General features: G+C 43.7%; 1 protein-coding gene across 1 annotated transcript in view; it reads left to right on the top strand.

Moving 5' to 3' along the window:
- Nucleotides 1–25,722, top strand: part of LOC118400304 (receptor tyrosine-protein kinase erbB-3-like) — a 43,271-nt gene that overhangs the window by 7,198 nt on the left and 10,351 nt on the right. The window contains exons 2-23 of the mRNA XM_035797006.2: nucleotides 3,489–3,643; nucleotides 6,475–6,661; nucleotides 7,042–7,167; nucleotides 8,055–8,117; nucleotides 8,242–8,360; nucleotides 8,498–8,639; nucleotides 8,857–8,970; nucleotides 9,095–9,212; nucleotides 16,153–16,226; nucleotides 16,352–16,442; nucleotides 19,497–19,714; nucleotides 19,840–19,972; nucleotides 20,069–20,162; nucleotides 20,452–20,606; nucleotides 20,684–20,737; nucleotides 20,881–21,022; nucleotides 21,143–21,262; nucleotides 21,429–21,527; nucleotides 22,295–22,480; nucleotides 24,155–24,304; nucleotides 24,582–24,657; nucleotides 24,793–24,939. Of these exons, the coding sequence (XP_035652899.1) occupies nucleotides 3,489–3,643; nucleotides 6,475–6,661; nucleotides 7,042–7,167; nucleotides 8,055–8,117; nucleotides 8,242–8,360; nucleotides 8,498–8,639; nucleotides 8,857–8,970; nucleotides 9,095–9,212; nucleotides 16,153–16,226; nucleotides 16,352–16,442; nucleotides 19,497–19,714; nucleotides 19,840–19,972; nucleotides 20,069–20,162; nucleotides 20,452–20,606; nucleotides 20,684–20,737; nucleotides 20,881–21,022; nucleotides 21,143–21,262; nucleotides 21,429–21,527; nucleotides 22,295–22,480; nucleotides 24,155–24,304; nucleotides 24,582–24,657; nucleotides 24,793–24,939 (2,763 nt within the window). The remainder of the gene's footprint in view (nucleotides 1–3,488; nucleotides 3,644–6,474; nucleotides 6,662–7,041; nucleotides 7,168–8,054; nucleotides 8,118–8,241; nucleotides 8,361–8,497; nucleotides 8,640–8,856; nucleotides 8,971–9,094; nucleotides 9,213–16,152; nucleotides 16,227–16,351; nucleotides 16,443–19,496; nucleotides 19,715–19,839; nucleotides 19,973–20,068; nucleotides 20,163–20,451; nucleotides 20,607–20,683; nucleotides 20,738–20,880; nucleotides 21,023–21,142; nucleotides 21,263–21,428; nucleotides 21,528–22,294; nucleotides 22,481–24,154; nucleotides 24,305–24,581; nucleotides 24,658–24,792; nucleotides 24,940–25,722) is intronic.

A 25,722-nucleotide genomic window follows, 5' to 3' on the forward strand; every position in this document is an offset into this window, starting at 1 on the left:
GGTTACTGTCTATGGCAGTAATGTTTTCTAACGTGTTAGGTTACTGTCTATGGCAGTAATGTTTTCTAGTGTGTTAGGTTACTATCTATGGCAGTAATGTTTTCTAACGTGTTAGTTTACTATCTATGGCAGTAATGTTTTCTAACGTGTTAGCTTCCTGTCTATGGCTGTAATGTTTTCAAACATGTTAGTTTCCTGTCTATGGCAGTTTTCAAACGTGTTAGGTTACTGTCTATGGTTGTAATGTTTTCTAACGTGTTAGTTTCCTGTCTATGGCAGTTTTCAAACGTGTTAGGTTACTGTCTATGGTTGTAATGTTTTCTAACGTGTTAGTTTCCTGTCTATGGCAGTTTTCAAACGTGTTAGGTTACTGTCTATGGCTGTAATGCTTTCTAACGTGTTAGTTTCCTGTCTATGGCAGTTTTCAAACGTGTTAGGTTACTGTCTATGGTTGTAATGTTTTCTAACGTGTTAGTTTCCTGTCTATGGCAGTTTTCAAACGTGTTAGGTTACTGTCTATGGCAGTAATGTTTTCTAGTGTGTTAGGTTACTATCTATGGCAGTAATGTTTTCTAACGTGTTAGTTTACTATCTATGGCAGTAATGTTTTCTAACGTGTTAGCTTCCTGTCTATGGCTGTAATGTTTTCAAACATGTTAGTTTCCTGTCTATGGCAGTTTTCAAACGTGTTAGGTTACTATCTATGGTTGTAATGTTTTCTAACGTGTTAGTTTCCTGTCTATGGCAGTTTTCAAACGTGTTAGGTTACTGTCTATGGTTGTAATGTTTTCTAACGTGTTAGTTTCCTGTCTATGGCAGTTTTCAAACGTGTTAGGTTACTGTCTATGGCTGTAATGCTTTCTAACGTGTTAGTTTCCTGTCTATGGCAGTTTTCAAACGTGTTAGGTTACTGTCTATGGTTGTAATGTTTTCTAACGTGTTAGTTTCCTGTCTATGGCAGTTTTCAAACGTGTTAGGTTACTGCCTATGACTGTAATGCTTTCTAGCTGTTAGGTTACTGTCTATGGCAGTAATGTTTTCTAGCTGTTAGGTTACTATCTATGGCTGTGATGTTTTCTAGCGTGTTAGGTTACTATCTATGGAAGTAATGTTTTCAAGCGTGTTAGGTTACTGTCTATGGCAGTAATGTTTTCTAGCTGTTAGGTTACTATCTATGGCTGTGATGTTTTCTAGCGTGTTAGGTTACTATCTATGGAAGTAATGTTTTCAAGCGTGTTAGGTTACTGTCTATGGCAGTAATGTTTTCTAGCGTGTTAGGTTACTGTCTATGGCAGTAATGTTTTCTAGCGTGTTAGGTTACTGTCTATGGCAGTAATGTTTTCTAGCGTGTTAGGTTACTGTCTATGGCAGTAATGTTTTCTAGCGTGTTAGGTTACTGTCTATCGAAGTAATGTTTTCAAGCGTGTTAGATTACTGTGTGTGAGTTTTCTGTGAACTCTTCCACCCCTCTCCATCTCTCTGTCTGCCATCTGCAAATACTGAAGTGTCTCAAAACCAAGGGAACCCACCTAATCAGCCCATTCAGATTCTTCACTTCTCCAGCAATATTTGAACATGCATGTTGCTCTGCCTGTCTGTGTATTTGTGTGTGTGTTAATGTAAATTACTGTGATGGAACATTTTGTATGTGTGTTCTTTTTCATCCGATGACCTGGTATACATGGATCCTTCATTTCTTTGTGTTCAATTATTGTGCCTGCATACACATTAGTGTTTGTGTGGTGATTGTATACTTTAGTGATTGTGTGTGCCTGGGTGTACATGTGCAGGTGCACAGGACTATTTCTCAACAGGCAATTGAACTGGTTGAGTGTCAACAGCTTTAAGCCATCTACTGATAGCAGTGACCCAGCTCATGCTTCTCCCAGCGCTTAACCTAGGTGGGGTAGTGATAACATGGTTCTCATTGGGAAATGTACACATAAGAACATAATTACAATCTAATGGGTTTCCAATGACCAAATGTGTATACATTGCACAATGTCCATGGTCCAATTTGAGCTGAACGAAACTGCTACAGTACACTGTGCTTGACTTTAACTTGTACACCTTGGATCTAGTTGGTGGTTCAGTATATAATAATTTCTGATCCTTGTTTTATACATGTTTATTACTCTCATGCAACCTCACAATGCGGGTTGCACATGTATGCAAATGCTGGGCTATAGCAAAGATGTGCAACCCTGTGGGTGTCCAGGACCAGGATAGAAGAGCACTGGTCTAATGTAGCACGCTGCTAAATTAGTGTTCAGGAATGTCCCTTGACCCTCTAACAAGGTAGAGTCAGTGTGCACTGTCTGGCTCTGTGTGTGTTCACATTCCTCCATACTAGAGTCAGCACCTGTGAACCCCCCCCCCCCCCCACATACACCCTCTCTCTCTCTCTAACATCCATTCACAGGGAAATATTGTGATGAGCCTTAAGAAACTATCATTTCACTCTGAACCTAACACTATTTGAAACCCTGTCCTTCGTCTCTCTCTCTCTCTCTCTCTCTCTCTCTCTCTCTCTCTCTCTCTCTCTCTCTCTTTCTCTCTCTCTCTCTCTCTCTCTCTCTCTCTCTGCTCTCTTTCCTTCACAAACACAATAAAGTGTCTATTATCTCTGCTTTACTGCTTTATAATGTCTGGGCCTGCTCATTGGACTGTTCACACACTATGCTACTCTCACCAGAATCACCTGCTAGCTTTTACTGATTGTTTTTTCCTGTGTGAAGCGAATTAACTAGTACATGTTAACACACTCCTAGCACATGTCTGTGTGACTCCTCACAGTCTCCAGATTTAATGCTGAACATTTATTTCAGATAATTGTGAGAGCACAGGAACACAGCACATAGACAACATGTAAAAAGTGCAAATGAACTTGGTCTACAACATGGTCTATTTACAGTACCTCATGTTAGTTAAAGTTCAATGTCCCATCAAACCCAACACAGTATATCTTGTTCTTAGAGACATATCTGTCTGTGAATAAATAACTTATTGATTTATATGGAAAAATATTAATGGAACAGCAACAGCAACTACAATTAAAAAAACACATGTTATTATCCAGTTAGCCTCTCTTCCTTCCTCTCTCCCTCTTTCACTTTTTCTCTCTCTCTCTTTGGACATCTGGCTAAGATTTGATTAGCAAAACAGTCTCAGTTGCAATGACATTGAAAGGGAAAAGGACTGGACTCCTACAGTCCACAATTAACAAGGACTTGTAGGTCTGCCCCAGAGACAGTCAGTCACTGTATTATATGTAGCACTAGCCTAAAGGGAATGAGAAGGAAGCGTGAACAAGTTATTTATTATTCCTAGCACTAACATGTATTAGTCATAGTCAGATTTGACTGTAAGTTGTGACCTGATGTGTTACATCAAAACTACACAAAATGTGTCAGTACAACAACATAGGCTAGAGTTAAAAATTGAAATCCTTAAAACTGAAGAACTGTCTTTACCCATCTTTCCCCCAGTGATATGCTCCGGCACCCAAAATGCACTAAGCGTGACAGGAAGTTCACAGACGCAGTACACGCTAATGAAGGAGATGTACAGTGGCTGTGAGATCGTCATGGGTAACCTGGAGATCACCATGATGGAACACTGGAGGGACTTCACCTTTCTTCAGGTGAGGGGATGAACAGGTGGATGAATGGCAACAGGTGTGTATGTGTGTGTGTCTTGCACCAGGAGAATGTATCATCTACTTCAGTCAATAGAAGTCTATATATATAGTGCCAACACTAAACACACAATCAGACATGTCAGGCCACACTTCCCTCTGGGGCACAGAGAACAACACAGAGATTTTATCATTGTGTGTCTCTTGTGGATGATGTCACTGTCTCCTGTACACAATGAGTCCTCTTACATTCCCCTGTGAATCCTTTATCACTGTGGTGCGGCCATGGTAACTGATCACACAGCCATGGTAACTTAACACAAAACCCATGAAAACCAGTTAGTTATCCGTAAACAGAGCCATATACTGTATATGCCTCTGCCTATAACTAGATTATCTGTCATGGCACAGGTATAGGATCTTAATTTGAGCCAGTTTGGTACAGCAGGAAAATGATCCTGCAGCAACAGGAAGTGTAAAATATTATGTGGATTATAATTAATGGACATTTCTTTGTAGGAGTTGATACATTCAAAAGCCTTTTTAAACCTCAAATACACTACAAATTCTCCTGCAACAGGGTGATCAAATTAAGATCCCACATCTGTACTGTAGTTACCTAATGGTACAGCTGTCATGGTAACAATTGATAAGTGAGAGAGTAAGAGGGCTGTTGTGATGTTATAGTCGAAGTTGTTGAATTTTAGAATTAAGATGTCAGGCTACCATACAGTACATGATCCGCTACATCAGGAATTCCCAAACTGGGGCACGCGTACGCAATGCTGTCGGAGATACACCAAATAAAAATGTGATTCATATTTAAAGAAATATGTATATAAAATATATATATAATTCTTCACATTTTCAAACAGTACATTTATATTTTCCAATGGGGCTGTACATTTGGGTGAGGTTTTTTTCTCGCCTGAGTAGCCTCGTTTCACTGCCAAGAATAAAAATCAACCATCTAGTGTTCAGTGAAATAACAACACAATGTCAAATACAGGTAGCCTAGTCAAATAATCAACAGCCAATCACATTAACCGTTACTCTCTCGCGGGAAACCTTCACTCTTGCACAGACATTTAGAAACGAAACATGACAATTTAAAAAATAAGCCACATGACTTTTTTGAGCGAGAATAAAGCCTTTTGAGTAGTAAGACATGTATAAAAGCAACAGATACCATTAATATGAAGGGGCTAGAAGCGTCTTATATGGTGAGCTACCGAGTGGCTAGGACAGGAAAGCCCCATACTATTGTGGAGGACTTCATTTTTCTTGTTGCCGCAGATATGGCTGGCACAATGCTGGGGGAAAAGGCCAAAAAACTATACAGACAATGCCATCAAACAACACTGTTTCACGACGCATCAGTGACATGGCAGAAGATGTTTTGAAACAATTACTGCTTCGCATACAAGCCAGTAAATGATATGCTTTACAGCTGGATGATTCAACAGATGTGGTGGTCCTGGCACAGCTCCTGGTATATATTCCGTTACGTTTATGGGGGGTCAATTAAGGAAATATACCCTGATGAAGACAGCTTCTCTGTCGAAACGTTGATTATTAGGTTATTAAATTATTGCATCTGAGCTCCTAGAGTGTGCGGCTCTTCTTTAATTTTTAAGTGCCACCACTTCACCCAAATAGCTGTACGTTTCTTTCGCCTCTGGGTCAATTAAGGAAGACATCTTCTTCTGCAAACCACTGCAAACCAGGACAACATGAGAGGATATTTTTAAAGTACTGGACAGCTTTGTGACATCAAATGGACTTTGGTGGTCAAGATGTGTTGGTATCTATACTGATGGCGCAAAAGCCATGACAGGGAGACATAGTGGAGTGGTAACTCGCATGCAAGCAGTTGCTCCCGGCGCCACTTGGGTACACTACAGCATCCACTGAGAGGCTCTTGCTGCCAAAGGAATGCCTGACAGCTTGAAAGATGTTTTGGACACTACAGTGAAAATGGTTAACTTTGTTAAAGCAAGGCCCCTGAACTCTTTCTCAACCATGTAACGCTTTTACATATGACAGAAGTGCCTGGTTATCAAGGGGCAAAGTATTGACATGTTTTTTTTTTTATCAAGAGATGAGCTAAAACTTTTCTCACTGACCATAATTTTCACTTGTCTGACCGCTTGCATGATGAGAGTTTCTCACACGACTGGCCTATCTGAGTGATGTTTTTTCTCGCCTGAATGATCTGAATCTAGGATTACAGGGACTCTCCTCAATTTAATTCAATGTGCGGGACAAAATTGAGGCTTGGATTAAGAAGTTGGAGCTGTTTTCTGTCTGCATTAACAAGGACAACACACAGGCAAATTAACTCAAGCTTATGCACAATGTCAAATGTGATATAGCGAAGCACCTGAGTGAGCTGGGTGCACAATTACGCAGGTACTTCCCTGAAACGGACGACACAAACAACTGGATTTGTTATCCCTGTCATGCCCTGCCTCCAGTCCACTTACCGATATCTAAACACGAGAGCCTCATCGAAATTGCAACAAGCAGTTACGGGACTATAAAACGTTTGGGAACCACTGCGCTACATAAATGTTCTTTACTCCGCATACTAGAGGGATACTTGCATGCAGGCTTTTTTTCCCAGCCCAGTTCTAACACACCTGATTGAGCAAATCAAGGTCTTGATGTGTAGTTGATTCAATTGAATCAGGTGACAAATGCCTGCTCACACTGCAGCTCTCCAAGATCAACAATGAGGAACATATCCGTATCCTGTTTCCGTCTACAGTAACACCTTTTTCTTTCCGCTTTCTCTTTTCCTCTTTCCTTCTTCCCTGACCTCTTCTCCCCCGTAGTCTATTAGAGAAGTGACGGGCTACATCCTCATTGCCATTAACCAGTTCAGCCGGCTCCCGCTGGACCAGCTCCGTGTCATAAGAGGCACCACTCTGTACGAGGATCGCTTTGCTCTGGCTGTCCTCGTCAACTACCAAAAGGACGGCCAACACGGACTGAAGGAGCTGGGCCTCACACACCTCACAGGTATGCACGCACCCATGCACGCATGCACGCATGCACGCACACACACACACACACACAACATTTTTTTATTGTGATGAAGATAAGTCTTTAAGTGATACACATCATCATCATGAACAGCAACATGGTTATCATGGTCCACATGCCAATTACCATATGAACTTCAGTAGCAGGATTGGGGTCAATTCCAGTCAATCCAGGAAGTACAATGAAATTCAAATTTCAATTCCCAACTGTAGCATGAGAGATGAGAGGAGGCACTGCGGAGAGAGAAATACAAATCTGTGACCGTTTTGATTTGGTTACTCACCAACGTGTTCTGGCCTGTTAAACTAATTGTTTGTCTTCCTTTGTGTGTGTGTATGTGTGTGTGTGTTCCAAAGAGATACTGGAGGGAGGGGTGCAGATCATTCAGAATAAGTTCCTGAGCTATACCCCTCAGGTGAACTGGTTGGACATAGTGAAGGATGGAGACTCTGAAGTCATCATCAACGAGAACGGGCCTGAACGTGAGTATAGCAGGAGGTAGATGGTAGTACATGACATGTATTCAGATTAGTGCTAGAACTGCTACTATATACACTACTGTTCAAAAGTTTGGGGTCACTTAAAAATGTCCTTGTTTTTGAAAGAAAAGCAAAAAATTGTCCATTAAAATAACTTAAAATTGATCAGAAATACAGTGTAGTCATTGTTAATGTTGTAAATGACTATTGTTGCTGGAAATGGCAGATTTTTTTTATGGAATATCTATATAGGCATACAGAGGCCCATTATCAGCAACCATCACTCCTGTGTTCCAATGGCACGTTGTGTTAGCTAATCCAAGTTTATCATTTTAAAAGACTAATTGATTGTTAGAAAACCATTTTTCAATTATGTTAGCACAGCTGAAAACTGTTGTTCTGATTAAAGAAGCAATAAAACTGGCCTTCTTTAGACTAGTTGAGTATCTGTAGCATCAGCATTTGTGGGTTCGATTACAGGCTCAAAATGGCCAGAAACAATTAACTTTCTTCTGAAACACGTCAGTCTATTCTTGTTCTGAGAAATGAAGGCTATTCCATGCAAGAAATTGCCAAGAAACTGAAGATCTGGTACAACGCTGTGTACTACTCCCTTCACAGAACAGCGCAAACTGACTCTAACCAGAATAGAAAGAGGAGTGGGAGACCCCGGTGCACAACTGAGCAAGAGGACAAGTACATCAGAGTGTCTAGGTTGAGAAATAGACACCTCACAAGTCCTCAACTGGCAGCTTCATTATATAGTACCCGTAAAACACCAGTCTCAATGTCAACAGTGAAGAGGCGACTCCGGGATGCTGGCCGTCTTCTTCTATGTTTTTGTGTGATGTAGTTTCTACATTTTCTAAAATGTCTGACATGTTTTTCAGAGCCGTGTGATGAGGCATGCGGCGGTCCATGTTGGGGGCCCAGGAATGACACCTGCCAGAGCTGTGAGTCACTTTTGACCCCTGGCTCTCATTTTCTGACAACACTAGATAGCTTCGCTTCCTACAACCCAGCTCAGTCAGTTTGCTTGGCTCAAAGTTCTCTCTATCTCTCTCTCTGCCCCCCCAGTGACGAAGACAGTGTGTGCCCCTCAGTGTAATGGCCGCTGCTTTGGGAGGAGTCCTAGTGAATGCTGTCATATGGAGTGTGCAGGAGGTTGCACCGGACCCCTGGACACCGACTGCTTTGTGAGTTTGTAAACACAAACACACCGCAAAGAAGTCTCTGATTGCTCTGATAGTCATTGCATAGAAATGAATGGGTTAAAACTATACTACTAAGCAATGCATACAGTATCATATAACTGTGTTTTTTCTCTATCCAGGCCTGCCGTAACTTCAACAACTCAGGCTCCTGTGTGCCCCAGTGTCCCCAGACTCTCATCTACAACAAGCACACCTTCAAACTGGAGCCCAACCCCAGCGCCAAGTACCAGTACAGTTCCATCTGTGTGGCCCAGTGCCCCAGTGAGTCCACACACAGCATGCTCTCCCCACTTCCCCTCACCAGTCAACTCCTGGTCATGACCATCATGTCTCACTCATTATCCTCATTCAATCTATCAATTTTCTAGCAGGGTCCAATCTTCCTGTGAATTTCCCTGTGGATTGTAATGATTTGGTTTTCTCCCTTTACCTGTCCCTCTGCCCCACTCTTTCTCTCTCACATTACATTCCTCCTCAGCTAATTTTGTGGTGGACGGGAGCTCGTGTGTGAGCAGCTGCCCTTCTTATAAGATGGAGATGGAGAAGAAAGGAGTGAAGAGGTGTGAGCCCTGTGGAGGCCTCTGTCCCAAAGGTACCCGGCTGTCCAGTGCCCACACATACACCCTTCAACTATCATTGCTTTATAGAGAGTCTTCTACTCCAGCAACCTGCCCTTTTCTCTTCTCCTTTCTTCTCTCCTCTCCTCAAATCTGTAGCTTGTCAAGGAACAGGCACAGCCTCCAGGCAGACAGTGGACTCTCAGAACATTGACAGTTTCATCAACTGCACCAAGATCCAGGGTAGCCTTCACTTCCTGGTCACCGGGATTAAAGGGTGAGTGACAGCAGCAATATTCTATCAAAATGGCATGGCATGGGGTAGTCTAGCTGCCTCTGGAGCACATGTATGATGTATTGCTACCAGCTTAGGTTCCAATCTGGCCCAATGTTTTTACAGCACTCTCTCTCCTACCTTTCAGCTCTAGCTCTTTCTATCCAATAAACATACAAAATACTTAAATATATACAGTACCAGTAAATCTACTCATTCTAAGGTTTTTATTTATTTTTACTATTTTCTACAATGTAGAATAGTAGTGAAGACATCAAAACAATGAAATAACACATGGAATCATGTAGTAACCAAAAAAGTGTTAAATCAAAATATGTTATTTAAGATTCTTCAAAGTTGCCACCCTTTGCCTTGATGACAGCTTTGCACACTCTTGGCATTCTCTCAACCAACTTCATGAGGTAGTCACTTGGAATGCATTTCAATTAACAGGTGTGCCTTGTTAAAAGTTAATTTGTGGAATTTCTTTCCTTCATGCATTTGAGGCAAACAAATAAAAATCAAATCCAATTGTATGTGTCACATGCACCGAATACAACAGGCACAGTGAAATGCTTACTTACAAGACCTTAACCGGGCAATGCAGTTGTAAGAAAATTCCCGAAGAATAACTAATAATTAAAGAGCAGCAGTAAATAACAATAGTGGTGCTATATACAGGGGGTACAGGTACAGAGTCAATGTGCAGGGACACCGGTGTCGAGGTAACTAAGGTAATCTGTACATGGAGGTAAAGTTATTAAAGTGACTAGATAATAACTGAAAGTAGCAGCAGCATAGAGGGTGGGGGCAATGCAAATAGCCTGGGTAGCCATTTGATTAATGTTCAGGCTTGGGGGTAGAAGCTGTTTAGAAGCTTCTTGGACCTAGACTTGGTGCTCCGGTACTGCTTGCCGTGCGGTAGCAAAGAGAAAAGTCTACGACTAGGGAGGCTGGAGTCTTTGACAATTTTTAGGGCCTTCCTCTGACACCGCCTGGTATAGAGATCCTGGATGGCAGAAAGCTTGGCCCCTGTGATGTACTGGGCCATACGCACTATCCTCTGTAGGGCCTTGCGGTTGGAGGCCGAGCAGTTACCATACCATACCAATGATGCATTCCATCAGAATGCTCTCGATGGTGCAGCTGTAAAACCTTTTGAGGATCTGAGGACCCATTCCAAATCTTTTCAGTCTCCTGAGGGGGAATAGGTTTTGTCGTTCCCTCTTCACGACTGTCTTGGTGTGCTTGGACCACGTTAGTTTGTTGGTGATGTGGACGCCAAGGAACTTGAAGCTCTCAACCTGCTTCACTACAGCCCCGTCAATGATAATGGGGATGTGTTAGGTCCTCCTTTTCCTGTAGTACACAATCATCTCTTTTGTCTTGATCATATTTAGGGAGAGGTTGTTGTCCTTGCACCACATGGTCAGGTCTCTGGCCTCCTCCCTATAGGCTGTCTCATCATTGTCGGTGATCCGGCCTACCACTGTTGTGTCATCTGCATACTTAATGATGGTGTTGGAGTCAAGTCCACGATCCAGTTGCAGAGGGAGGTGTTTAGTCCCAGGGTCCTTAGCTTAGTGATGAGCTTTGACGGCACTATGGTGTTGACTGCTAAGTTGTAGTCAATGAATAGCGTTATCACATAGGTGTTCCTTTTGTCCAGGTGGGAAAGGGCAGTGTAGAGTGCAATAGAGATTGCATCATCTGTGGATCTGTTGGGGCGGTATGCAAATTGGAGTCGGTCTAGGGTTTCTGGGATAATGGTGTTGATGTGAGCTATGAGCATCCTTTTAAAGCATTTCATGGTTACAGACGTGCGTACTATGGGTCGGTAGTCATTTAAGCAGGTTACCTTTGTTTTCTTGGACACAGGGACTATGGTGGTCTACTTGAAACATGTTGGTATTACAGACTCAGGCAGGGAGAGGTTGAAAATGTCAGTGAAGACACTTGCCAGTTGGTCAGCGCATGCTCGGGGTACGTGTCCTGGTAATCCGTCTAGCCCTGCGCTCTTGTGAATGTTGACCTGTTTAAAGGTCTTACTCACATCGGCTGAGGAGAGCGGGATCACACAGTCGTCTGGAACAACTGATGCTCTCATTCATGTTATTCAGCTCGTCTGGTAGACTCGTATCACTTGGCAGCTCTCGGCTGTGCTTCCCTTTGTAGTCTGTAATAGTTTGCAAGCCCTGCCACGTCTGAAGAGCGTCGGAGCCGGTGTAGAACGATTCAATCTTAGTCCTGAATTGAAGTTTTGCCTGTTTAATTGTTCGTTGGAGGGCATAGCGGGATTTCTTATAAGCTTCCAGGTTAGAGTCCCGCTCCTTGAAAGCGTCAACTCTACCCTTTAGCTCAGTGCAAATGTTGCCTATAAGCCATGGCTTCTGATTGGGGTATGTACTTACAGTCACTTTGGGGACGACTCCATCGATACACTTATTGATGAAGCCAGTGACTGATGTGGTGTACTCCGCAAAACAGTCCTGTAGTTTAGCATCTGCTTAATTTGACCACTTTTTTAAAGACAAAGTCACTGGTGCTGCCTGCTTTCATTTTTGCTTGAAAGCAGGAATCAGGAGGATAGAATTATGGTCAGATTTGCCAAATGGAGGGCGAGGGAGAGCTTTGCACTCTGTGTGGAGTAAAGGAGTTGTTTTCCCTCTGGTTGCACATTTAAAATGCTGATAGAAATTAGGTAAAACTGATTTAAGTTTCACTGTATTAAAGTCCCTGGCCATTAGGAGCGCCACCTTTGGATGAGCGTTTTCCTGTTTGCTTATGGCGGTATACTACAACGGTTCAGGTAAGACCCAAATTCAGACTGTGTTGAAGTAACAATGTTTATTACAGCAACAGGGGCAGGCAAACAACAGGTCAAGGATGGCAGGGGTCGATAATCCAGAGTGGTGGGGCAAAAATACAGAACGGCAGGCAGGCTCATGGTCAGGTCAGGCATAGGTCGGTAATCCAGAGGGGCTATAGCGGTGTGCCAGCACATCCGGCTTAACATCCTTGGGTACCGGTGGGTGTTGCGGAAGCAAAGTGGCCCGGGCCTTACTGAATCCTCCCGGAGGTCCTGATACACCGCGGGAATGGCGGAGATGTCCGAGGCAGAACGGGCTCCAGCCCACAATGGCACCAGTAGACAGTCAATCGAGGGATTGTGTCACTGGAGCCAAGAGAATCCCAATAACAAAGGAACCTGCTGAGAATCAATTAGCAGGAATTGGATCGTCTCACTGTGGTTCCCGACACTCGTAGGTTGATGGAGGTGGTATGGTGGGTGACCCGGCCTATAGAACGCCCGTCTAGCGCTCTAACATTCATGGGAAAGGAGAGGGGTTGAGTGGGGATGCCCAGCTCGGACGCCAGGGAAATGTCCGTAAGACTCATATCACCCCCCCCCCCACAGCAGGGTGGCATGGAGAGGGGGGAGATTAGGGGGAGAAGCTAAATTGTCCTTAGGACCCACCAGAGTACTCATCCCTACCAATTAGCTAGGTCTTTTGAAGGGACAGGTAGACACATAATGGTTGGCAGTACCACAATACAGACTCTGGGTGTTAAGTCTGCATACGCGTTCGGCTGGAGACAGCCTAGCCCTGCCGAGCTGCTTTGGCTTGGGAAGAGGTAAACTGGCAGTCTGGGACGTAGACGCCGGGGACTTCCTGAGTCCATCAGATGCAAGGTGGGATCCTTGAGTGAGAGATTGGGACAGCAATTAGACCTCTTCTCCCTCCTACGTTCCCATAGCCGTCCATCGAGCCGGATGGTCAAAGCGATGTGTGAGTCGAGATCCATCAGTAGTTCCCGGGCTGCAAGCTCGTCCTTTACTTCCTCCGATATTCAGTGCAGGAAAGTGTTGAACAGCGCTTCCGGGTTCCAGGCACCCTCCGCTGCTAGCGTGTGGAAATCCACCGCATAGTCAGTCACACTGAGGGAGTCCTGCCAAAGCTGGAGTAACTTCTGGGCATCTTCTCCCCTGGACACCGGCGCCTCAAACTTTTGTCACCTCCGACCACGAATACCTCCAGACTGAGGCAGATGGCGGATTGTTGCTCCCACACCAACGTGACCCAGGTGAGTGCCCTCCCGGACACCAGCGTAATGATGTACGCTATCCTCGAGCGGTCCAAGGGGAACGAAGAAGGCTGCAGCTTGAAAACAAGGGAGCACTGGGACAGAAAGGCCCAGCAGGTTCTGGAATCTCCATCGTAGGGCTCCGGGGGTGGTAAGTGGGGTTCCTGGGAAACCGGGGTGATGGTGCTGCTACCAGCTGGGGTACCAGGCGTCCAAAGCTAGGTCGTGACTTTCAGCCACGGCCTGAAACCCTTCCATCAGACCGCGAAGCAACTCCTTATGCCTGCCAATGGTGGCTCCTTGGGAGAAGATGGCATTGCAGAGCTGGTCCAAGTCTGCTGGGTAAGTCATGGCCAGTTCGTACTATAACATTTCAGGTAAGACCCGAATGCAGACTGTGTTGAAGTAACAATGTTTATTACAGATTACAGTAACAGGGGCAGGCAAACGACAGTGCAAGGCAGGCAGGGTTCGATAATCCAGAGTGGTGGGGCAAAGGTATAGGATGGCAGGCAGGCTCAGGGTCAGGAAGAGGTCGGTAATCCAGAGTAGGTGCAAAGGTACAGGACGGCAAGCAGGGTAAGGGACAGGCAGAATAGTCAAGCAGGTGGACAGGCAAGGATCAGAACCAGGAGGGCGAGAAAAAGAGAGACTGGGGAAAAGCAGAAGCTGAGAAAAACGCTGGTTGACTTGACAAACAAGACGAACTGCCAACAGACAATCAAAGAACACAGATATAAATGCACAGAGGATAATGGGGAGGATGTGCGACACCTGGAGGGGTTGTGGAGACAATCACAAGGACCGATGAAACAGATCAGGGCGTGACATATACAGCTCATTGAGTGAGGTTTTAGTGCCCGCATCAGTCTGTGGTGGTATGTAGACAGCTATGAAAAATACAGATAAAAACTCTCTAGGTAGATGGTGTACAGCTTATCATGAGATACTCTACCTCAGGCGGGCAAAACCTCGAGACTTCCTTAGATATCGTGCACCAGCTGTTGTTTACAAATATGCATAGGTTCCCACTCTGTGTCTTTACCAGAGGCTGCTGTGTTATTCTGCCGATAGTGTATAACCTGCAAGCTGTATAACCTGCAAGCTGTATGTTATTAATGTCGTCGTTCAGCCACGACTCTGTGACACGTAAGATATCAGTTTTTAATGTCCCGTTGGTAGGATATACGTGCTTTCAGTTCATCCCAATGATTTTCCAGCGATTGAACGTTGTCTAGCAGTACGGATGGCAAAGGCAGATTAGCATGATCCTCACAAGGCACCCCGATCTCTTTCCACAAAATATCAGTTTCTATCTCCAGCGAAGGACAGGGATGAGGGCGTTTGGAGTATATCCTTCCCATCCGACTCATTAAATTCATTGTCCAATTCGAGGTGAGTAATCACTGTTCTGATGTCCAGAAACTATTTTCTGTCATAAGAGAAGGTAAGGTGGCAGCAACATTATGTATGTACAAAATAATTCACAAACAACACGGCAACAAAAATAATAATTGCACGGTTGGTTAAGAGCCAATAAAAGGGCAGCCATCCCCTCCAGCGCAATCAGTGGCGTTGTGACAAGGTAGGGATGGTATACAGAAGATAGCCCTATTTGGTAAAAGACCAAGTCCATGTTATGGCAAGAACAACTCAAATAAGCAAAGAAAAATGACAGTGCATCATTACTTTAAGACATGAAGGTCAGTCAATCCAGAAAATGTCAAGAACTTTTAAAGTTTTTTAAGTGCAGTTGCAAAAACCATCAAGCGCTATGATGAAACTGGCTCTCGTGAGAACCCCCACAGGAAAGGAATACCCAGAGTTACTTATGCTGCAGAGGATAAGTTCATTGGAGTTACCAGCCTCAGAAATTGCAGCCCAAATAAATGCTTCACTGAGTTCAAGAAACAGACACATCTCAGCATCAACTGTTCAAAGGAGACTGCGAGAATCAGGCCTTCATGGTCAAATTGCTGCAAAGAAACCACTACTAAAGGACACCAATAATAAGAAGAGACTTGCTTGGTCAAAGAAACACAAGCAACATTAGGTGGGTGAAAATCTGAGAGACTGAGTTCAAATTTGAGATTTTTGGTTCCAACCACCGGGTCTTTGTGAGATGCAGAGTAGCTGAATGGATGATATCCGCATGTATGGTTTTCACCGTGAAGCATGGATGATGCTGTGTAGGTGCTTTGCTTTGCTGGTGACACTGTCAGTGAATTCAAGGCACACTTAACCAGCCTGGCTACCACAGCATTCTGCAGCGATATGCCATCCCGTTTGCGCTTACTGGGACGATCATTTGTTTTTCATCAAGACAATGACCCAACACACCTCCAGGCTGTGTAAGGGCTATTTGACCAAGAAGGAGAGTGATGGAGTGATGCATCAGATGACCTGGCCTCCACAATCACCCGACCTCAACCCAATTGAGATGGTTTGGGATGAGTTTGACCGCAGAGTGAAGGGTTAAGCAGCCAACAAGTGCTCAGCATATGTGGGAACACATTCAAGACAGTTGGAAAAACATTCCAGGTGAAGCTGGTTGAGAGAATTCCAAGTGTGCAAAGCTGTCATTAAGGCAAAGGGTGGCAACTTTGAAAAATCTCAAATATATTTTCATTTGTTTTAACACTTTTTTGGTTTCTACATGATTCCATGTGTTATGTCATAGTTTTGATTCTACAATGTAGAAAATGGTAAAAATAAAGAAAAACCTTCGAATGAGTAGATGTGTCCAAACTTTTGACTGCTGCTGTATACATATGCAAAATGGCACAGTAATGTCAACTTGATGTGTTCACTTTTCAATGGACCTCACTATTTATGTTGGATGATCTTCTATACACAGTGATCCCTACAACAACATCACAGCTTTGGACCCAGAGAAACTGAAGATCTTCAGAACTGTGAGCGAGATCACAGGTGTGTGCTTGTGTGTGTGTTGAAGTTTCAAATGCATGTGTCTGTTTAGTGGCGGCAGTGTGAGTGATATGATGTATTCATGTTTGGAAGGTGTTCTGTGTTTTAACACCTTCTGCGGTTGCCAGACGTTCTGAGTATCCAGTCATGGCCTGAGAATCTGACTGACCTGTCGGTGTTCTCCAACTTGGGAACCATACAAGGAAGAACCCTCTACAGGTGACCATCTATCTCTGTCTTACTCACTCTCTGACAATAGACTTGTCTTTGTCTCTCTGCACTTAAGAAATATCACTTTCTACAGTATGTGTCCACTGAACCCATTTTCATCTCCATCTGTGCTTAACTGCATTGTAGACATGCATGCATAGACTGCCCTGTTGTGTCTTGTGTGTCTTGTCACCACTTTATCTCTCATCCCCTTTCACCCCATTTCTCATCCCCTGCTCTGCTCCCCTTTCTCTCGGTCTCTTCTCTCTCTCTCTCACTCTCTCTATTCCTCTCTCGCTCTTTCTATTCCTCTCTCGCTCTTTCTATTCCTCTCTCGCTCTCTCTATTCCTCTCTCTCGCTCTCTCTATTCCTCTCTCGCTCTCTCTATTCCTCTCTCGCTCTCTCTATTCCTCTCTCGCTCTCTCTATTCCTCTCTCGCTCTCTCTATTCCTCTCTCGCTCTCTCTATTCCTCTCTCGCTCTCTCTATTCCTCTCTCGCTCTCTCTCTCTCTCTATTCCTCTCTCGCTCTCTCTATTCCTCTCTCGCTCTCTCTATTCCTCTCTCGCTCTCTCTATTCCTCTCTCGCTCTCTCGCTCTCTCTATTCCTCTCTCGCTCTCTCTATTCCTCTCTCGCTCTCTCTATTCCTCTCTCGCTCTCTCTATTCCTCTCTCGCTCTCTCTATTCCTCTCTCGCTCTCTCTATTCCTCTCTCGCTCTCTCTCATTTGTTCCATCAGCGGCGGGAACTCTAAAAAGTCCAGTAGTGTGTGTGACAGTTGTTTTACTAATCTGACTACTAATCTTCCTGATACTGTGTGAACTGAAAAAACAGCGTCATACTCAGACAATGCTAAACATAACAAAAATCCTCTGAAGTGGTTACGAGTGGTCTTGAACTGTAGAAGTGTCTCAGCTGGTGATGGGTGGGGGATTTTAGTGTAGTTGAGGTATAATCCTCATGATTGTATTTTGAATTTGATCATACCTTATGACCACCAGTGGAGGTCAGTGCCGTTTAAAATGAAGGAGGACGATTTTCTTTTCATGAGCATGGCCTTATTTCTTTTACAGCATATTGGATGACTCTCATTCATATTCCGTTCACCCAGTTCAATGTAACAGGTTATAGGTGTAGGCTACTACATGATCCTCTAATTTTCCATATACCCATAATGAGATTGCTACAACCTAGCCTATGAATGAAAGTTTACAGCGTAGGCGCACACAGGTCGAGAGACAAATTTGAGGTGACAGACAGTGACATTCAATACCGCCTTGCACACTTTTGCCTGCATCTAGCTGATATAGGCTGTGATCATTAGTCCAACAGTTGCAAACGAGAGTTTCTATTGGACAAATTCAGGTGTGTTTATCCCCGTTTTGTTGTGTTCGCTTACGTTTAAGGAACGTTTTCAACAGAATCGACAGAATGATTACACCCCTGATCACGCGTAACAGAGTTCACTCTCATAACAGCCACGTTGTATTCCTGCTCTTCCCTTCGCTTGTGGACTTCAATGCACAACAAATCAGCTGTATGCGACCAGGCGAAAAAACCTTTCCAGGCCAAACCTCTACAAACAGCCTACATCGTTGTCACCATAAGCTAAAGTAACGTCATAGTCAGCATAGCTAAAATAACTAACGTGTTAGTAAACCCGCTAAAATCATACAGTAAAGTTAGTGTACAGTCAGTAAGCAGTTACACCGGCAGGCCCTGGTGGCAATAAATTACTAATACCAAAAGCTTAACTTGTGTAACGATCGTCGTATGAAGGAGTGGACCAAAACGCAGCGTGGTAAGTGTTCATGATAAATGTAATACTCAAAACACTCTAACAAAATAACAAAGAGGGAAAACCGAAACAGTCCTGTCAGGTGCAGACACTAAACAGAAAACAACTACCCACGAAACCTAAATGAAAAAGGACAACTTTTATATGATCCCCAATCAGAGACAACGATGGACAGCTGCCTCTGCTTGGGAACCACACCAACATAGAAATAAAGAAACTAGATTGCCCACCCTAGTCACAGTGACAACTTGACTTGGAAGAATTCCAGTGTTGTGTTGGAAGGTCATAGCCAGCTAGCTAACATAGCATCCCTCTGTTTGAGCAGGGTGTTTCAGTAAGCTAAACTAGCTAGCTAAGTAAGGGAAACTGAAAGTGAAAGAAATGACTCTCTATTTCGCTCTTGCTTCTCCTTAATTTTGGAAGAAAGTAATTTGTTCAAAACTGTTCAACTATTGTCTTTCTGTTTCTACTCACCACATTTTATACACTGCAGTGCTAGCTAGCTGTAGTTTATGCTTTCAGTACTAGATTAATTCTCTGATCCTTTGATTGGGTGGGCAACATGTCAGTTCATGCTGCAAGAGCTCTGATAGGTTTGAGGACGTCCTTCCGGAAGTTGTCCTAATTACTGTGTAAGTCTATGGAAGGGGGAGAGAACCATGAGCCTCCTAGGTTTTGTTTTGAAGTCAATGTACCCAGAGGAGAACGGAAGCTAGCTGTCCTCCGGCAACACCATGGTGCTACCCTACAGAGTGCTGTTGAGGCTACTGTTGGCCTTCTTTTCAAAATAGTGTGTTTTAATCAGTTATTTGGTGACATATCATTGTATTTACTATAGTTTTATCTGAATAACTTGTTAAATGTTTTACATTTCAAATATTTATGAAATTCACTGAGGAGGCTGGTCCTCCCCTCCCTCCCGTGAGCAGTCTCCACTGATGACCACATTGGCTATTAAGAGTCTACCACAATAGCATATGAATTCTATACATAATAACACACACATTTTCTGTCTACATGTAGACAATTAATTCATGTTTGGGAGCAGCAATGCCTTATCTGGGATTCATTTACTTCACTTTCCTGACTTGATTGATGTTCCCAGCACCAAGATACATTTGTACATATTTTTTTCTGAAATATCCTCCATTCCCTCCACCTTAATGGTTCTCTCTCTCTTGGCTCTCTCTCTTCCTGTCATCACCCTATCCCTCTACCTTGCTTCTCTTCCTCCTCCTGCGTTCTTCCCTCCTCCCTCTTCTCCAGGGGCTACGCCCTGCTGGTGATGCGTATCCCGTCACTGACCTACCTGGGGCTGCACTCACTGCAGAGTATCAATGACGGCGGTGTCTACATCACAGGAAACAGGAAGCTATGCTACCACCACACCGTCAACTGGACACGCCTCTTCAGTAGTAGCTCCCGTCCACAGCGCCACCAGAAGAACATCGACGTCAAGGACAACCGACCCCAGAGCCAATGTGGTGAGACGGGGGATAGAGGAGAGAGACTGGGTGACATCTTCAAAATCATTAAGTACATTTTTTTTGCGGGTACACTAGTGAATTAGTAATAGTTTTTTGCATCTTTTTTGTCTGTGTGTGTGTAGTTGCGGAGGGGCACATGTGTGACCCTCTGTGTTCGTCGGAGGGGTGTTGGGGTCCTGGGCCAGACCAGTGTCTATCCTGTAAGAACTACAGCCGAGGGGGAACCTGTGTCAATCAGTGCAGATTTCTCACCGGGTCAGTACTCATTCAAAAAAATGCGTCTTTATTATAATGTAGATTTGTCAGTATGTCTCTATGTATTTTTCAATCTCAATCTCTGCTTTTCTCCAGAAAGGGGCGTGAGTTTACAAGTCCAAAGGGAGAGTGTATGCCCTGTCACTCGGAGTGTGAGGTCCAGGAGGGACAGCCCACCTGCATAGGACTGGTATGCTCACTTCTAACATCTGCCCATAGACCTCTCTCAAAGCATCTTAAAAAGACAGTTCTATGAGCTCAGAGTGATTAGTTGAAAAGTGTCTCTCAAGGTTTTCAGGACTATCTGAAATGTAGTGCTTCACTGCCACCTTGTGGATAATATTTTGAACCACAATTACATGGATATTGTCAACTGTCTCCATCTCTCTATCCCCTTCTACCGACCTCTCTGCCTCTCTCGCTCCTTCGCTCGCTCACTTTCTTTCTTTCTCCCTCTCACTCTCACTTTCTCTCTTTAGGGAGCTAATGAGTGTGTGATGTGTGCCAGTCTGAGGGACGGTCCTCACTGTGTTTCCTCATGCCCTGAAGGAGTGATGGGGGAGAAGGGGCTCATCTTTAAATACCCCAACCAGCAGAGACGCTGTGAGCCCTGCCACCTCAACTGCACCCAGGGGTGAGAGACGAGTTAGAGAATGGGGGAGTGTGTGCGTGTGCGTGTGTGTTAAATATCTCTCTGCTCTGTGTTTTCAGTTGCTCAGGCCCAGGAATTGGGGACTGTTTGGACTCCACCAGATTAACTGATGGGTGAGTGTAGTTTCTATATTTTTTTCTACCTGTGACTGACAACCTGATTTCTCCTCACTGTAAGTTTTGTTTAGTCTAGAACGTAGCATTATTCATTATTGTATATCAGGTGCTGATTGGCTGATACATGTGTCTCTTTCCAGCCAATCCATTACAGGAATAGTTTTGGGAGTTTTGGCAGCAGTGATAGTGGGCTTCTCCATCTTTGTGATGAGTGTTCTGTACCGCCGAGGTCTTGCCATCCGGCGCAAGAGAGCCATGAGGCGATACCTGGAGAGTGGAGAGGTGGGATGGTGTTTGTGTGTGTGAGAGAGAGAATTAGGATCTCTTAATAAGAGTATGTGTAGTCTATTGTCTTGATATGTGTCGATATTAATTGTGTGCATGACGTGCATGTGTCTGTAGAGTTTTGAGCCTTTGGACCCTGGTGAGAAAGTGGTCAAAGTTCATGCCAGGATCCTGAAGGTCACTGAACTCCGTAAGATCAAGCTACTGGGCACCGGTGTGTTCGGCTCCGTCCACAAGGTGTTTACATCATCAACCGTCGCCCTCTTAAAGCCCCTATTATCATCATCACCCTGCACCTCTCCGATTTTCCCGTAGGCCCTACATGTATTGTGCTACTTACCTTACTTGTCTTCGTTTCATTGTGAGGTAACCCCTCTCCCCCGCTCTTTTCCATGTTTCTCAGGGCATTTGGATTCCTGAGGGAGACTCAGTGAAGATCCCCGTGGCCATAAAGACTATTCATGATCGAATGGGGCAAAATACCTTCCATGAGATCACAGAGGTAAGAAAACACTCTCACACACCCACTCTCAAGAACCCCTGCCCCTTAAAGCATACTGACCTGATACCCACTTACCTTGACTCTTGCTGCACCCCACCGACATACATCACTGTTGCAGTTGTTAATATGTATATGTTATTACCACCCCATAGTCTTTCCTCTGCTTCCATCCCAATGGACATTTATTTATTCATCACAGCTACAGTTGTTATGATGTACAGTACCAGTCAAAAGAATGGACACACCTACTCATTCCACAAATTAACATTTAACTAGGCACACCTGTTAATTGAAATGCATTCCAGGTGACTACCTCATGAAGCTGGTTGAGAGAATTCCAAGAGTATGCAAAGCTGTCATCAATGGTGGCTACTTTGAAGAATATAAAATATATTTAGATTTTTTTTAACACATTTTTGGTTACTACATGATTCCATGTGTTATTTCCTAGTTTTGATGTCTTCACTATTATTCTACAATGTATAAAATAATAAAAATAAAGAAAAACCCTTGAATGAGTAGGTGTGTCCAAACTTTTGACTTGTACTGTATATAGTGCTATTTATATTGATATTGTTGTTTTTTATTACAATTTCATTATTTTATTTCACTTAGTTCTGCATGTTGGAGCTCAAGGCCTAGGCTTTTCACTTTACCCTGTAATCACACCTGCAACCATGTACATGTAACTATTAAACACTGAATCTCTGGGGGAAAAAATAAACTTTTATTAATGCTGTTAGATTTTTTTCTGATAACCCCTGCAGCACATTATGGTGATGGGTAGCTTGGACCACCAGTACATCGTCAGGCTCTTAGGTGTCTGTCCAGGTGCTAGTCTCCAGCTGGTCACCCAGCTAAGCAATCAGGGGTCCTTACTGGAGCACATCAGGCACCACAGGGACAGCCTGGACCCACAGAGGCTGCTCAACTGGTGTGTGCAGATTGCCAAGGTGAGATACCGTGTGTGTGTGTGTGTGTGGTTGAGCGGGTGAGTGATTATGTACAGTGCCATCAGAAAGTATTCACACCACTTTACTTTTTCTATATTTTGTTGTGTTACAGCCTGAAGCTGATATGTCTTGGGTAAATAAGTATTCAACCTCCTCGTTATGGCAAGCATAAAAACATACAGGAGTAGAAATTTGCTTAAGAGGTCACATAATAAGTTGCATGGACTCACAATGTGTGCAATAATAGTGGTTAACATGATTTTTTTAATGACTACCTCATCTCTGTACGCCACACATACAATTATCTCTAAGTTCCCTCAGTCGAAGTACATTTCAAGCACAGATTCAACCACAAAGAACATGGAGGTTTTTCAATGCCTCGCAAAGAAGGGCAACTATTTTTTTTTATTATTAATTACGCTTTAGATGATGTATTAATACACCCAGTCACTACAAAAATTCAGGCGTCCTTCATAACTCAGTTGCAGGAGTGAAAGGAAACGGCTCTGGGATTTCACTACGAGGGCAATGGTGATTTTAAAACAGTTACAGAGTTAAATGGCTGTGATAATATTTTTACATTTTTTTTAAATTGAACCTTTATTTAGCTAGGCAAGTCGGTTAAGAACTAATTCTTATTTACAATGACGGCCAAAGCCGGACGACGCTGGGCCAATTGTGCACTGCCCTTTGGTACTACCAGTCACGCCAGTGGCTAAGGAAGGATCAATAACATTGTAGTTACTCCACAATACTGACCTAAATGACAGAGTGAAAAGAAGGAAGCTTGTATAGAATCAAAAATATTCCAAAACATATCCTGTTTGCAATAAGGCACTAAAGTAATACTGCAAAAAACGGGGCAAAGAAATTAACTTTTTGTCCTGAATACAAAGTGTTATGTTTCGGGAAAATCCAACACATAATCACTCTTCATATTTTCAAGTATGGTGGTGGCTGCATCATGTTATGGGTATTTTTCAGAGGAATAATGTATGTTAGTATTACGTGATTGCTGTATTTATTTTTTTGATAAACTAGGGACTCGGACTAGGGAGGACTAAGGAGTTATTTAGGATAAAATGAAACAGAATAGAGCTAAGCACAGAAAAAATACTAGAGTAAATCCTGGTTCAGTCTGCTTTAGAACAGACATTGGATGACAAATTCACATTTCAGCAGGACAATAACCTGAAACACAAGGTCAAATATATACTGCTTACCAAGACAACATTGAATGTTCCTGAGTGGCCTAGTTACAGTTACTTAAATCGGATTGAAAACCTATGGCAAGACTTGAAAATGGCTGTCTAGCAATGATCAACTACCAACTTGACAGAGCTTGAAGAATGTATTTATTGCAAATATTGTACAATCCGGTTATTGAAAGCTCTTGGTCTTATCCAGAAACACTCACAGCTATAACCGCTGCCATAGGTAATTCTAATCATTGAATTTTTCTTCCACTTTGACATTACAGAGGATTGTGTGTTGAACGTTGTCAAAAGAAAGGACAATTAAATACATTTTAATCCCACTTTGTAACTTAACAACATTTGTAAAATGTCAAGTGTGTGAATACTTTCTGAAGGCACTGTATATGACAGAAGTGTATGTGATAAAGGTGTGTGTGATTGTGTATGTGACCGAGGTGTGTGTGCTCTCCCCTGTCAGGGTATGTACTATCTGCAGGAACACATGATGGTCCACAGAAACCTGGCAGCCCGTAACGTGCTCCTGAAGAGTGACTACATGGTCCAGATCTCTGACTACGGCATCACAGACCTGCTCTACCCCGATGACAAAAAGTACTTCTACAATGAGGTAAAAGTGTGTTGACGTCCTCGTTAGGTCACATGGAAAAACTAGACATGGATAATGTCTCAGCCTATTATTTATCTTTTGCTCAAAATTGGCTAGAAACATCTGTTGTCATTTGTCTTAAGTGAGATGTTGACTAGATAAATGCCCTGTTTCTATACGTGTTTTGTATTGCTGCCATGAACACTAACTAATATATGTTTTTTTCCAATGGCCACAGGCTTTGAACTCGATGTAATTCATGGTGACATAGTTCCCTGTCTTGTCTCTCTCACCACAGACGGCCATTAAATGGATGGCTCTGGAGAGCATCTTGTTCCGCAGATACACACATCAAAGTGATGTCTGGAGCTATGGTGAGTCACTGTTTGTGTGTGGGTTTCATGTGCTTTTATAGACTTCTATATCAACGGTAAGTAAGTTCAAAGTACTTGTGTGTATGTTGAATTACCATAATTCTACAGTGTCTATTATATTTCTCTGTCTTGCAGGAGTGACAGTGTGGGAGATGATGTCATATGGGGCGGAGCCCTACTCGGTGATGCGTCCACAAGAAGTGCCAGACCTTCTGGAGAAGGGCGAGCGTCTTTCCCAGCCACCCATCTGCACCATAGATGTCTACATGGTCATGGTCAAGTGTGAGTGACCACCCTCTCTCCTTCACCCTCAATACCAATATACCTAGTTATCCCTCTAGCCACTCTGCCGAAGAAACAGTGGTAACTCCCGGGTGCTGTTATCTACTGTGAGCAAGCTCCTCCAACCTGTGAACAATTTTTCTACCTCAGTCTCCACAGAATGGTGCAATCAATACCTGTGCTTCTTCCACAGCAAAATTTAAAACATGAATAACACCATCCTGCCCTCTCCGGCCCCAGTAGTTGAGTTATTAAGTCCTACCCTCCCTGAGTCAAGATTCTCCACCTTCACCACAGTCACTACAGCTGATGTAGTCAAGCTGGTTAGGACAATGAAGCCCACCACTTGCTCACTTGACCCTATTACCACCTCCCTTGTGACGACCTGCTTACCTGCTCTGGAGCCTTTTCTTCACTGAAATTATCAACAAGTTTATTATCACTGGATGTGTCCCTCAGCTCAAACTGGCCGCAGTCACACCGGTACTTAAAACGCTTGGATCTGACCCTGACAACCTACAGAACTATAGGCCTATTTCCAACGTGCCCTTCCTGAGTAAGCTGTTTCTGGCCCACTCCAAAACCATCTTGCCACTCACAACCTACTTGAGCCCTTCCAGTTGGGTTTCAGAGCTAGACACAACACTGAGACTGCCATGATAATGGTCACTAATGACCTCCTCATGAATGCTGACTCTGGGGCTGCCAGCATCCTCATACTGCTGGACCTCGGTGCAGCACTCAGCACGGTCAGCCACACCATCCTGCTAAACTGCATGGGGA

This window comes from Oncorhynchus keta, chromosome 21, assembly GCF_023373465.1.
Source record: "Oncorhynchus keta strain PuntledgeMale-10-30-2019 chromosome 21, Oket_V2, whole genome shotgun sequence".
Classification (NCBI taxonomy): Eukaryota; Metazoa; Chordata; class Actinopteri; order Salmoniformes; family Salmonidae; genus Oncorhynchus; species Oncorhynchus keta.